The sequence below is a fragment of the Micropterus salmoides genome, unplaced genomic scaffold, assembly GCF_014851395.1.
Source record: "Micropterus salmoides isolate LMB-PRFRI ecotype aquatic unplaced genomic scaffold, ASM1485139v1 Ms_hic_scaffold_22, whole genome shotgun sequence".
Classification (NCBI taxonomy): Eukaryota; Metazoa; Chordata; class Actinopteri; order Centrarchiformes; family Centrarchidae; genus Micropterus; species Micropterus salmoides.
The window spans coordinates 17,925,175-17,937,606 of NW_024041373.1; the positions used below are offsets into that span (position 1 = coordinate 17,925,175).

Below are 12,432 nucleotides of genomic sequence, written 5' to 3' on the forward strand. Positions count from 1 at the left end.
TCAACTTTTCCCTGCACTCAATCACACACACACACACACACCTTGACCTCTGGTCTCTCACTGCAAACACACCGGCTTTCCCTGCTTCTCTCTGTCTCCCTGTCTGCTCCCCTGAGTTTATCCATCAGCAGTAGGTTATGTTTTATAAATATCACTGAAAAGACACAGAATTTGTTTTGTTTTTTTGGGGTTTTTTCCCCACCAGTGATCCATTTTTCACGTCAGCAGGTGCACCACATGCCAGCTTGTTAGTTACGTAACTTATCAATGTCATCGTCCATCCCGTTGTTTCATTGATGACATCACTCAACCCTAATTTGAACACATTGATTTACTCTGCAAGTAATTTTGTGACTGCATTTCCTTTGTGCGTTTCTTTTTTTAAGTCGTGATATAGGTCTTAAATTTCATTCATAATGGTCTTAAAGTCTTAAATTTGACCAGGTGAAACCTGCAGAAACCCTGATATTGTTCCATTACCTCATCTACCTGACTTAACAATTTGTATAGTGTAGAACTTCTTATTTAAAAAAAAATCTTTATTTACTTATGATTCCATAAAACTACACATTTAAAGCTCCCTTTTATGTTATTTAAGTGAAAGTGCTGCTGATGGAATAAAATCATGCATAGTCACCTTTTCCACAAAACACAGTAAAGTAAGTAGTAAAAGGAAATTTTATTTAGTTCAAGATTCAAGTTATCACTTAACACCAAAAAAAATCTCATGAAGAATCTGGAAATAGAGAATGTTCAACATTATTGCAAAAAAGAATAATCAAATTGATTATCAAAATTGTTGCTGGTTAATTATCTGATCAAGCAGTCAAGATGTGCCTTATTTTGTCTGTTAAATGTAGAAATGACGGAAGATGTTGTGAGAAGATGATACTAATAAAGAGAACAGGAATTGAGTTGTATTTGTATTTTTGAGGACCACTATCTGAAAATGGGCATTTTGTAAATTTTAAGTTTACTAGTAGTAATTTTGTTGAGTTAGTTTTTTTTTTTTTTTTTTTTTGAATGGATTTCCCTCAGAGAATAAGTTGTGCACAGTTACATTTATTGAGTAAAGAATAAGTGGAATTTAATTTTAATAAGCATCAGTGAATCAATGTCATTTAGTATGCAGTAATCAGTACGTTTTAAAAATTTTTAAAAATGTATTATATTTAAGATTTACTCAAATATTATTACCTCTACTTAAATAGTTTGAGGTAATCAGTTTCCACAAATATTTGGAGTAATGTGAAGTTATTCGGGTTTACAGAGCAGTTGAGGAATGTTACCAAGACATTTACTCAAGTAGGCCTACTGTACTTAAGTACAAATTTCAGGTACTTGTAATGTTTAATGACCAGTCTGCATGAGTATGGTCAGTCTTTTAATGAGAGGCAAGCTGGGCACGTATGAAGCCCTAAGCGGCCATCAATTCAGATATATTTTTAACTCTGTTTTCCTGTGATAACAGGATAATTTTCTAGTGATTTCGAGATAACGAATGTTGTTTTCCCGTGATAACGGGATCATTTTTTCGTGATCTTGAGACGACAAACCATAGCTGAATACAGGTGTTGTTGGCAGGTGCATTTCTTTAGGATAATTTCCGATAATTTTTCAGTATCAGTTGGTAGAGCACAGGACTTATAATCAAAGGATTGCGTGTTTGACTCCTGCTCTCAAGGACTTTTTTTTTTTTTAATCTTTTGTGTGTTTATTATCTTCTTCAACAAAGTTGTTATGAAGAGATTCAGGGGAATCCAGTCACATTTATCTACGGCTATTTCAAATTCAAATTAGCTTTACTGGCATGAATGTATAGCAACAATATTGCCAAAGCTATACATAAAGACAATTAATTTCATACATTTCATTAGATAAGGAAATAAAACAGCAAAAGTTGTTTGTATGTGTTAATACAAAATAAAATAAAAAAAATACATAAAATTCTGTAATTCTGTGTGAGTATGTTAGAAAATGAAAATAACACATTAAATTAGAGTAAATAAAATAGTAAGCGTGTGTGTAAAAATAATTTAAAAATTAAGTAATAGTAACGTAAAAAAAAAGTAAACAAATTTAAATATATAAAATTTAAATTTAAATAAACTAAGTAAATGACACAGTAGAGTGTGTGTGTGTGTGTGTGTTAAAATAAATAAACAAAAAATTTAAAGCAGAGTCTCTTCTCTTGTGGTAGCCAGCTATTTCAAAGGTTCCGGAATAGCCCTCAAGAAATGTGTAGCGTTAATTGGATTCCCCTGAAAGAGAAGCGCAGGATTTTCCTGCCTGGGAATGATGGATGTGGACCATCGCTGAGATGCTCACAGTCCAGCATGTGCTTTATTGTGAGCATATGAAACAGTCTTTTCATAAGAACTTTGTTGAAGATCATGAAAAAGATCTGATCTTCCTTTAGGATCAAGCACACAACCCTAAAATTAAGTCCTGTGCTCTACCAACTGAGCTAACCATTGAAACAGAAAACCTCACTGAAATTACCATTTAGAAACATTCCTGCTGACCCCCGTTATGTTTAATGTGGGTTCGGACTCAAGAGCAGACATACTTGCAGAGTGAAGCTCACAAAAGGATTTTAATAATTACACAGGGGGTTTTAGTGGAGTTGTGGTGGAGAGTGAGAGCTGATTGACGGAGTTGGTGAGAGCGTGGCTGAACAAAAAGGTCCTGTTGCTGGTGGCTTGGTGTGGCAGACAAGAATCCCAGGCACTGAAGCAAAAAGGAGAAAACGCGTTACAAGATGTTCGCTAGAAGTCACTAGAAAGTTGGCTGTAAGTTTGTTACCACTGAAGTGAGTACTACAATCTGGTGCTGACTGTCAGGAGCTCAGAGTATTTCAGCAGGAGCTAAATAAGCCGATTGTCAGCAGCTGTGCCGGAGAGGCAGTTGCCTGAGAGAGTCCACACCACACACCAGAGAAACACAGCAGAAGAAAACACAAAAACACTAACAAGTATACTGGTCACATAGAGACTGTGACAACCCCTGTGTTAAACTACTGTTTAGTTATCTCAATCACAAGAAAATTATCCTGTTATCACCAGGACTGGACTAGGACAAAAATTTTTTTTTGCCGAGGCGGCCCACCAAAATTGGTCGGCACCCTTCAACAATACACCATCCTTCCATTTAGGGGATCAGATTAGGGGTATGACGGAACACTGAGAAGTGACATTGCACAAGATTGGTGGCCATGACAAGACAAGAATACATTTTAATAGTCCTACTATTTAGAAAAAATATTAATTTAAAAAGAATTAATGAAATTAAATATTCAATTGGGGGTTTGGGGGTCCTCCCCCATAAGATTTTGAGCATTAAACTCTTAATTGCCTGCATTCTGGAGACAATTTCTGCACCAATTTATAGTGGAAAAGTCTTTATTTTTATAAAAGGAAGCACAAAATTCAGGTGGCAGGTGACAATTCAGAATAGCAAAGGGGCTAGGGTGACCACAATCCCGAAAAATTCGAGACAGTACAAGCAGTTGTCCCGACTCCTGTCCGGTTTGCCCCAAAAATTAGACTTAACATGAGTTTTGATCATAGCCTAAGTAATCATTAAATACTGATCGTTGTGTAGTTCTCAGGCTCCAGCAGGGATTGCAGGTTATCTGTAGCCTACATTGTGTCATTGTGGTTATGACACAAAAGTTATAGTCACGAGGACAGGGAAAGTTCAGGCAGCCGCGGCAGAGAGATCTGACACATGCCTTGCGCAGACAGATGTGACAGACAACGCACTGATGAAATGAATAAAATAAAAATGAGGTAAAAGATCATGATTTACCCACTGTTACATATCCACAGTTGTTGTGTTTTTCCTGACAGGCGACTTCATGAACAAAAATAAATAATTTTAGCATTGTGTTTTGATTTTCACATGTGTTAATGTTTATTGATACTAAATGTGCGGTGGGGGCTGGGAGATGTGATTGGGCCAGCCTGATGTCAGTATAGAAAATTACCCAATGACCGACTGTCTGTGCTTTATAAATAGCTATATAAATAAATAATTTACATTACACCTGCCCCAAAGATATGTTGGCCCAGTATGCGAGATTACCACTCCACCCCTGGTTATCATGGGAAAACAACATTCGTTATCTCGGGAAAATGGAGTAAAAAAAACTTTTGAATCGATGGCCGCTTAGGGCTTCCATACATATGAATTACATCCTGTGCGTTGCAGCTGCTGGGGCATGCACACGCACTCTCAAAGACCACACAGGTTTACTTTACTGGACTCCCTACATTACACGTCTACTCTACGCATGCAAATGTATTCTCCACTTTATACGTCTACTCCACAATTAAATATTGTAGCTTACTTGACAGCTTAAGTTACTACTTTTTATTAAGACTGATTTAATTTCTTTAAAAAAATCCTGGATGACATTGAGCAAAACATTTTGATTGTGCACATCATTCTTGAGATTTACATCCACCGTGAAACCTGCATCCTGCTCCTCCTCACAGCTCAAAGTTCCTATTTTGGTTGCAAAGAAGAAGCTGGGCGGGGTATCTCTTTGTAGGTGGAGCTCACAGTCCGGAAATGTGTCAGAAATCTGTGAGCTGCTGTTCCCCTCGGTGTTCGCGTGAGTTTAGTGAGGCTGCACTCTTCTGAGAGATCCCGCCACATGACTTTATCATCATGAACTCAGCCACAAAAAAGCAGAAAGGTAGGTTTGTCAACTTTCTTTATGTTATCCAAATGTACTCCCCCCCCCCAGTAAGAAAACACGTTGTTGTTGCTCCTAAGCTTTGCGCAGCATCCTACACAGCGCACCGTTTGTGAGCTGAAAATGGCTGTGAGGTGACTCATGTGTCAGGAGTAATGATCGTCTGCTACCATATTTCCGTGATGAGTGGGCCACTATTTTGTTGCGAAGACAACTGAGGAGGTAACCCATGGCAAAGTGTCTGAAACACATTACTTTATAAGCACATCCGCGTAGTGAGTTACTTACTCCAAACACCCTGAGCTCCAAGGGAGTCAACACCGGTGGAAAGACATTTATTTATGGACACTATTTTAAAGTAGGCTATACTTGTACTTTACTCAGTAGTGAAAGAAGTACTCAGCACTTAAAGTAAAAGTAGCAGTGTACATAAAGCTGCATTCAATTTCAGTCAATAATTTCAGAATAATATTGTATTTAATTAATTGATGCATTAATGTTTACTTCCCTTTAAAGTTGCAAGTGTGAAGCAAATTTTTACCTTATACTGCTGGTGGGTTAATGTATAATAATACATCCTAATGTATTTGCTTTTAGATTATATTTGGATTAATATTCTGAATCTGCAGAGTAACCAGTAACTAAAGTAAATCAAGTGGAGTAAAAAGTACAGTTTTCAAATGTAGTTGAATAGAAGTATAAAGTAGCAGACAATGGGATTACTAAAGTACCTGAAAATTGTATTTGCTTTCCACCACTGACTTAGAATTGCATTTCATGCTACTAAAATAATGTACTCTTTACCCCAATACATTTATATAGAGGACCACTAAATTTGATCGCTTTAGTTACTGGTTACATCTTTCATACAAAAATGATGAAATAAGAAGCAAATTTGAAGCATTTGTATCGATTAAACTACCCAACGCTATGTAACTTAAAAGCAATGCCAACGTGAGCATCTGGAAAAACGCTGCTTACATGTTCATATGTAATATTAATCTAATAATATCATCATGCTGAAAATGCTTCCGTAATGCAGTTTTACTTGTAACAAAGTGTTTTTACATTGTGGTCTTGGCACTCAATGTAACTTTTGTTGAACAGTGACTCCTACGGGATAATGGTAAATGCCTAAACATTGTAAAAACAGTAGCACAAGTAAAGAAGAGATTAGCGACCTTACTTAGTAATATCAGTTAACCTATACAGCAAAGTTTTGCTTACAATATCCATTTCAAGTTAGAGATCATACCAGACCAAGGCTGTAACAGCAAACCCCCTGAATGTTTTAAAATTAAGAGTTATAACAAATGTTTGCATTTGTAACAGGAATAATGGGTTATTTCTCAGTCTTTGTTTATGTTGAGTATAGCCTTCCTTTTCTGTAACAAAAGGCGATCTCAAATAATTAATGAGCTACAGCACCAGCGTCTCTGTCTGTCTGGCTTGTTTTTGTTTGGATGGACTGAGGGTGTGTAAGTGTTGGCAAACATCCCATTGAGTAAGTCATGGGAAGTTTCCCTGGCTCTGTGGCCTCACATACTGTACTCCACTGGCCATCTCTGCTGCCATTTTAAAGTCTTGACATGTAACAGCTCATAATGTCATGAATTTGAGAGTGAGACTGTGATGCATGTGTACTTCCTAGTTTTCGTTTCTCTTCAGTGTTTCGAAGGAAGTCCCATTTTGAGCACGTTATATGGCCTTATTTTAAAGATTATAATGATAGTTTAAACAATTCAGTCCTTCCTCACCAGAACAGTGTCCCTTTAAATTATACTGAAAGCTTAAAACATAAGCAAGTCTTATGTAATTTCCTCTTACAGTTTATTGCATTACTTGTAAGTTATCTGATGACGTCCAGGAAAGAAGATGATAATGTCAGAATGTGAAACTTTATTTGGACTTTTTCTAGTTGGGGAGTGTTTATTTTTTATTTTTTATATTCTGTACAAAACGTTAACAGGATGTAAGTGTTAAGAGGCATAATGTTGGGAACTAAATAGGGTTATCAGAGAAGGGCCTAGTCTTCCTTCCTCCCATGTTGCATACACAGTTTGATACTGGACGAGTGCGTCACTCAGTCTACTGCCTCTATATTTAGAGGTACAGTCTGTGCTTCTCCCTGGGGTGGAAGGCTTTACAAAAATAACGGGATTTTTTTTTTTAATATACCATGATTTTGATACGTTTTATTTATTTACACTAGTGCTCGTTTGTCTTACATCCACTTGGCTTATCAATAAAACCACAACTTCTCTCATTGTTTCAGGATCTGAGCTGCGGCTGCCTAGACGTCTGCGAGGCGCTTAGACGTGCATGTTAGAAACAAGCTGATGATGCAGGGGGCCATTGCACGAGTGTGTGTGGTTGTGGCCGCTGCCATATTAAACCACCCCTTGCTCTTTCCTCAAGAGAACACCACGCTTCCCGAACAGGACGAGGAGCTGATGGCTCGCATGCGGGCGCACGAGGAGCGGCTGGAAATGGAGCAGGCCAAGCTGGAGAAAGAGCTCTCGCAGCTGGACTCGAAGCAGGAAGAAACCAGCCCGGAAGAAGGTTATAGTTGGTACATTTGGAGCACCGTGTCTTTCGTCATATTCTTCACTATCGAGATGTACAGGGGGGATCTTGCTGACACAGAAATCCGGCCAGTTGAGGATGAAGACATATTTTCAGAGAGTGGCTCTGTCACCCCCAGGACAATGGTACTAGATAAGGATGTCCTGAGCAACTTCTGCGACAAATGCTCTTACACTTCAGCCCGTGAAAACTGGAGGGTGAGGGAGTTTGTTGAGGGTTTTGCTGACGACTTGCTGGAATCACTCAGGAGCGTATGTGACAGGGAGGTGGACATGGAAGTTGGGGACTTTGTCGGAATTGGAAGCATGTTTGAGTCTTGGAAGGTGTGTAAGCCACTGATGTGCGACCTTATAGTGCCTTTCTCGCCTCCAGATCCGTACTGCTTCCAGTTCCATCTGTGGTGCAGTCCCTCCAGTGACATGCCTCCACACATGCAGGGCTGTGGCAAGATAAAGGTGACCCGGTTCGGGGAGAACAATGAGGGCTGTCTCTGTGGCTCTGCTAACCTGGGAGAGGACATGCTCTGTCTGTTGCACAGCAAGAGTGACACACTCAAAGCGGACCACAGTCTTGATGAACTTCTGTGCTCCAGGAACACACCTTTCTTAGCCAAAGATCAAGTCATGAAGTGGTTTCAGATCTCTGTTACCAAAGCGTGGGGACGCATCTCTCAAAAGTACGACTTTGAGGTTAATTTTCGCAACCTGGATGCCGCCGGGGCTCTGAAGATCCGATTCCGTTCTGGGAAAGTCATTGTAATGAACATCGTACCGGTTGTTCAGCTGAAGGATACAGATGCTTATTTTGTCTCACACTTTCCATCAGACTGTGACAGCCCTCCAGACCCGTACTGGCCCCTCTCTTTTGCTGTCTACGAGAGGAATTTGCTGAAACATTTTGCTAAACGCCTACCACAAAATTCCTGTCATTTACACTGCCTTCAGATTGTTACTTTCCTACACAGAAAGCAAACAGGACTCACGGGGAAAACCGCCCTTACCAACTACCACTTAAAGACTGCTCTGTTGCACTTGTTGCTGAGTAAAAGGCCCTCTGCGTGGAGCATTGAGAGTATAGAGCACAGGCTTCAGGACATGCTCAGCTTCTTGCAGGGAAGCCTACGGGAGATGAGACTTCATCATGTTCTGATTGGGAACAGTAAAGTGCCAAAAGAAGTCCAGGTTCCTGGGATCATCCGCAAAGCAGAGCCCATCAATCTGTTCCGGCCTCTGGTGTTGCAGAGGGAGCTTTATGAAGCAACAGTCAGGCATTTCCATGAGATGTTGAGAAATGCACCTGTGCTCATAAAGGAGTACACACCTCACTTAGCAAACACAGGTTTACACCTAAATGGAAGTGTGTGAGCTTTAGCCGTGTTCGAGGTCTGAATTATATTAAGTCAGTCTTCATTGTTACTTAAAATAATAAACAGATTCTTAAGTACTGAAATGAAAAGGTGCATATACAGCTGTTATTTTAATAATAGACATAATGTGGTTTCTACTATAGCTGGTTTCTTTTCACTTGATGAGGTAACCGCTGTGTTAATATACATTAGCAGCACTTCAACAGTGGGTTCTGTCATTTGTAAAATCAAGTGGCAAAACCGTGTAGCCTACAGGATTTTAGAAATATATTGTTTTCCCTTGAAGTTATTTTTGACTCAGTCTGTAGGACTGTTTCTGAAGTCATATTGGTTGTTTTACAGGCGTAACCTGGAGGATTTTCAGCATATGTGCTACAAAGGATGATCATTTTAGGAATGCATTTCAGCATTCACTAGGAGGGAAAAAAAGACGAAGCACTTTTGTCAGTTGGGGAAACATTTTAACAGAAATACCTCTCATGTAATGCCGATCTAAATGGACATCATTTACCAAATAGTATAACAGCGTATTTGTTTTCATTCATACTGTTGGGAATCTGATGGCAGCTACCACATTTTGCAATGTTTAATGTTATGAACTTTTTGTTTTTTATTGCTTATTGTTACATTTCCACTGTGCTGATGTCAAATCTTTGGTAGAGCTCCATTTTATATGGGACAAAAACAAAGTAGTTTGAAACAGACACAAAATTCAGAGTCATTCATTAGAGCGATCATTTTTATTAGAAAAAGTGCAGCACTTTGAAATGGATCACAGAAAACACCTCGAGTCATATTTACGTCATTTATCCATTATCATGATTTCATATTTCCCCCAAAATAAGTATAGAAAAATCACAACATAGGTTATTAACCACCATTAAAACACATATACCCTCTTTACCTTAACCTGTAAATGGTATTTGCAACAGAATTGTTTCCTGCTACATTAAAGTTAGAAACAGACTAACCAAGACCAAAACCAAACAAGTTTGACAGTTTAAGAGTTTTGATCTCTTATTTTCTACAGGCCGTAGTCATAGTTGGGTTTGCCCGCAACGTAACTCTTGTAGAAGGCCTTGTAGGTGTCCACACTGTGCATAGTGGCTTTGACAGCCGGGTCCTCCAACATGCGCTCTGTCCACTTCTTCAGCTCAGGTGTGCCATCAAGGCAGCTGAAAAGACAAAAAGGGAATCATAACATAAGTCTCTCATAAAATGACAAGAAGGAAAGATGACCTGACTTAAATGTTCTTGACAGAGTCCCTGTTCTTTATTATACAGGTCTTACTTTTGTACTGTACCTAATATTTTATTCTTTTTGCTCCTCTTTGGTTTTCTAAAATGCTTTCATAAATAAAATGTATTTATTTTAAAATTGTCCTGAGTGATTATTACTTACTGTTTCAGTTCAAAGACGTCCAGCCTCTCAAACCACGGCCACATCATGTAGTCGATCATTGTGATGGAATCACCACCGAAGAACTTGGTCTTCTTATTAACCAGATCCTGGAAAAATACACATTACTTTCATCAGTGTTGTATAAAACACTGTAAACTAGCCAGTTATGATTTCACAGACAATTACAGTTGCACTGACACTCACTGCTATGGACAATTTTGATTTGCAATCTACCAAATTACATTGCAGGTCAATGTGAAACCAGAGTAATTAACTACTTCACAACCTACCTCATTTAATTTGGCAAACTTCTCTTTCAGTTCAGCTTCCAGTCCTGAGACATCCTCGCCATTGTTTCTCGCTGATGGGATCTTGTAGAAGTATGGTACTACCTGCAGACAATATTGGCATTAATGTGATCATTTGATGATGGTAACAGTAGACAAGTATATAAAACAACCACACAATTTAGATGCAAGTCTCCATATAAGATACCTTGGAGTAATTCTCCAGCATCATCTTTTGTTGAGCTTTAGCAAAAGGAGAGGAAGGAAGCAGCTTCTTCTCAGGGTAAACTTCATCCAGGTATTCACAGGTGATGGGAGACTCATATATCACCTCACCAGCAGGTGTCTCCAGCGTTGGGACAAGACCAAGGGGATTCCTCTGAAGGTACCAATCAGGCTTGTCTGACAGGTTGATATTGATGGTGTCATACCTGAAAGACAAAAACAGGTTCTGCAAATTTAATCAAAAGAACATATTGTGGGATTTTCAGGTGTTGGTATTAGTGATGCTATGGTTTAAAATAAAGTATTAAAGCATTAAACATGTCTTTACTTGATCCCTTTGGCATTCAGCACTAATCTGGCTCTCTGGGCGAAAGGGCAGAATCTCATGCTGTAAAGTCTGATGCGGCCTTTGGGCACTGGACCGGGTGCAGCACTTCCTGAAAGAAAAAAATAATGCTATTTTCATATGAGTGCAATTAAGAGAGCATATTGATATTTATGTTTGCTGCCATTAATGCATGAAAGTAACCACCACCACTGACAATTTCTTAATGCTTCACATCTTAAATCACAACCATTAAAGTCTACAGATTTAGTCAAATTTATAAGCATCAGAAAGTGGACACTCTTTAACTGGCCAGTTGCGGAGGCATGTGCATTACCTTTATGAGTGACGACTGAAGTGGTAAGCTGGCTCTAATTTATTTGTGTATTTGTAAGTTTTCCAATTAAAATACAAATTAAATCATTTCAGAGGAAATTGTTGTACTTTATACTCTACATTTAACTGACAGCCACACTTAGTTTATTTCTAGATTAATATTCTACATACCAAAAATATGATCAAGTATGATGCATTGTTACAGACTAAACTGCAATAACATATATAAAACAGTTATGACTGCATCAATAATAATAATAACCCAATAATATAATAACATCTTTAATTATGGATTGTGAATACTTTTGCTTAAGTAAAGCATCTCAGTAATTTACGTATTTAACTACTTTTCTTATGTAAAACTGTCTGAACTCTATTCTGTCAGCCTTCTACAGTCACACATGAGAGACCAAGTGGTATTTTGTAATAACTGCAGTCACTTTTAAAGTATGTTTTAAATAACTGACTTATAAACATCAGTAAAGTAGCCTAAGTTACTTCTAGCATATCATCTTTCAAAACTGCACGTCAGATTATTCACTGAGTCACTGTGCTAATAACTCTTAAGAGTGGATTACATTAACGTTAGATGGTACAGATAACACACAAGTTAATAAGGCGTGGATACTGTTTGAGTTATGAACTGGGTTGAAGAGATTGCATTGTGAATAACCACAATGACTTTGCAAATACCGCGCCTATCATCGCTTCTAGCATTTCGCAACGTAACAGCAGAAGTCAGAGCAGAAGAAAAGGAAGTGCAAATATTTTGCAGCATGTTCAGTTCACAGGTTTAAATGCAAAGCACTATATTCAGTGGAAAAGAAAGTCAACATGTATAAACTTCTGATATGCACGTGACATATCTTAGTAAGAGAAACTGTAAATGTTACGCTCATCTTTGTTAAGCCTGCTAACAAAACATAACAGCAGACTTCAAGATGCTTTTTCAGTTCACCAAGTTTTCGCTGTCTGTCTTACCTTTGGCGAAAGACTTTTCAGTCGACATGTTTACTCTTCAGGTGGTGAAAATGTCCTTTGCACTAAACGAAGAGGTGAACAACGCAACGCCCTAATTCAATTGATACGAATATATAAAAAAAGGGAATACTTATACACAATTTGTACTTCCGGTATAGGTGTGTCAGATGATAGCATAAGCCAATAGCATGAAAAGGGAGGAGTCTCATGAGTGTTCTGGTA

General features: G+C 38.4%; 2 protein-coding genes across 2 annotated transcripts; one reads left to right on the forward strand and one right to left on the reverse strand.

Annotated features, from left to right (window-relative positions):
• The first annotated feature begins 4,427 nt into the window (after positions 1-4,427).
• LOC119917302 (inositol 1,4,5-trisphosphate receptor interacting protein) lies at positions 4,428-9,838 on the forward strand. Its single transcript, XM_038737563.1, has 2 exons — positions 4,428-4,702; positions 6,978-9,838. The coding sequence occupies exon 2, from the start codon at positions 7,042-7,044 to the stop codon at positions 8,650-8,652; it is 1,611 nt and encodes a 536-aa protein (XP_038593491.1). The 5' UTR covers positions 4,428-4,702; positions 6,978-7,041; the 3' UTR covers positions 8,653-9,838.
• LOC119917303 (glutathione S-transferase omega-1-like) lies at positions 9,380-12,363 on the reverse strand. Its single transcript, XM_038737564.1, has 6 exons — positions 12,211-12,363; positions 10,897-11,005; positions 10,552-10,774; positions 10,347-10,448; positions 10,057-10,163; positions 9,380-9,829 (listed from the first exon to the last, which is right to left on the reverse strand). Exons 1-6 carry the CDS (start codon positions 12,236-12,238, stop codon positions 9,679-9,681), a joined length of 720 nt encoding a protein of 239 aa, XP_038593492.1. The 5' UTR covers positions 12,239-12,363; the 3' UTR covers positions 9,380-9,678.
• Between the last annotated feature and the right edge of the window lie 69 nt (positions 12,364-12,432).

Bases quoted from the DNA above. Each gene is read 5' to 3' on its own strand.
- LOC119917302 (XM_038737563.1), top strand. From the start codon at position 7,042: ATGATGCAGGGGGCCATTGCACGAGTGTGTGTGGTTGTGGCCGCTGCC.
- LOC119917303 (XM_038737564.1), bottom strand. From the start codon at position 12,238: ATGTCGACTGAAAAGTCTTTCGCCAAAG. The intron at 11,006-12,210 runs GTAAGACAGACA...TTTTTCTTTCAG, and splicing joins TGAAAAGTCTTTCGCCAAAG to GAAGTGCTGCACCCGGTCCA. The intron at 9,830-10,056 runs GTAAGTAATAAT...TTGTCTTTTCAG, and splicing joins GACGTCTTTGAACTGAAACA to CTGCCTTGATGGCACACCTG.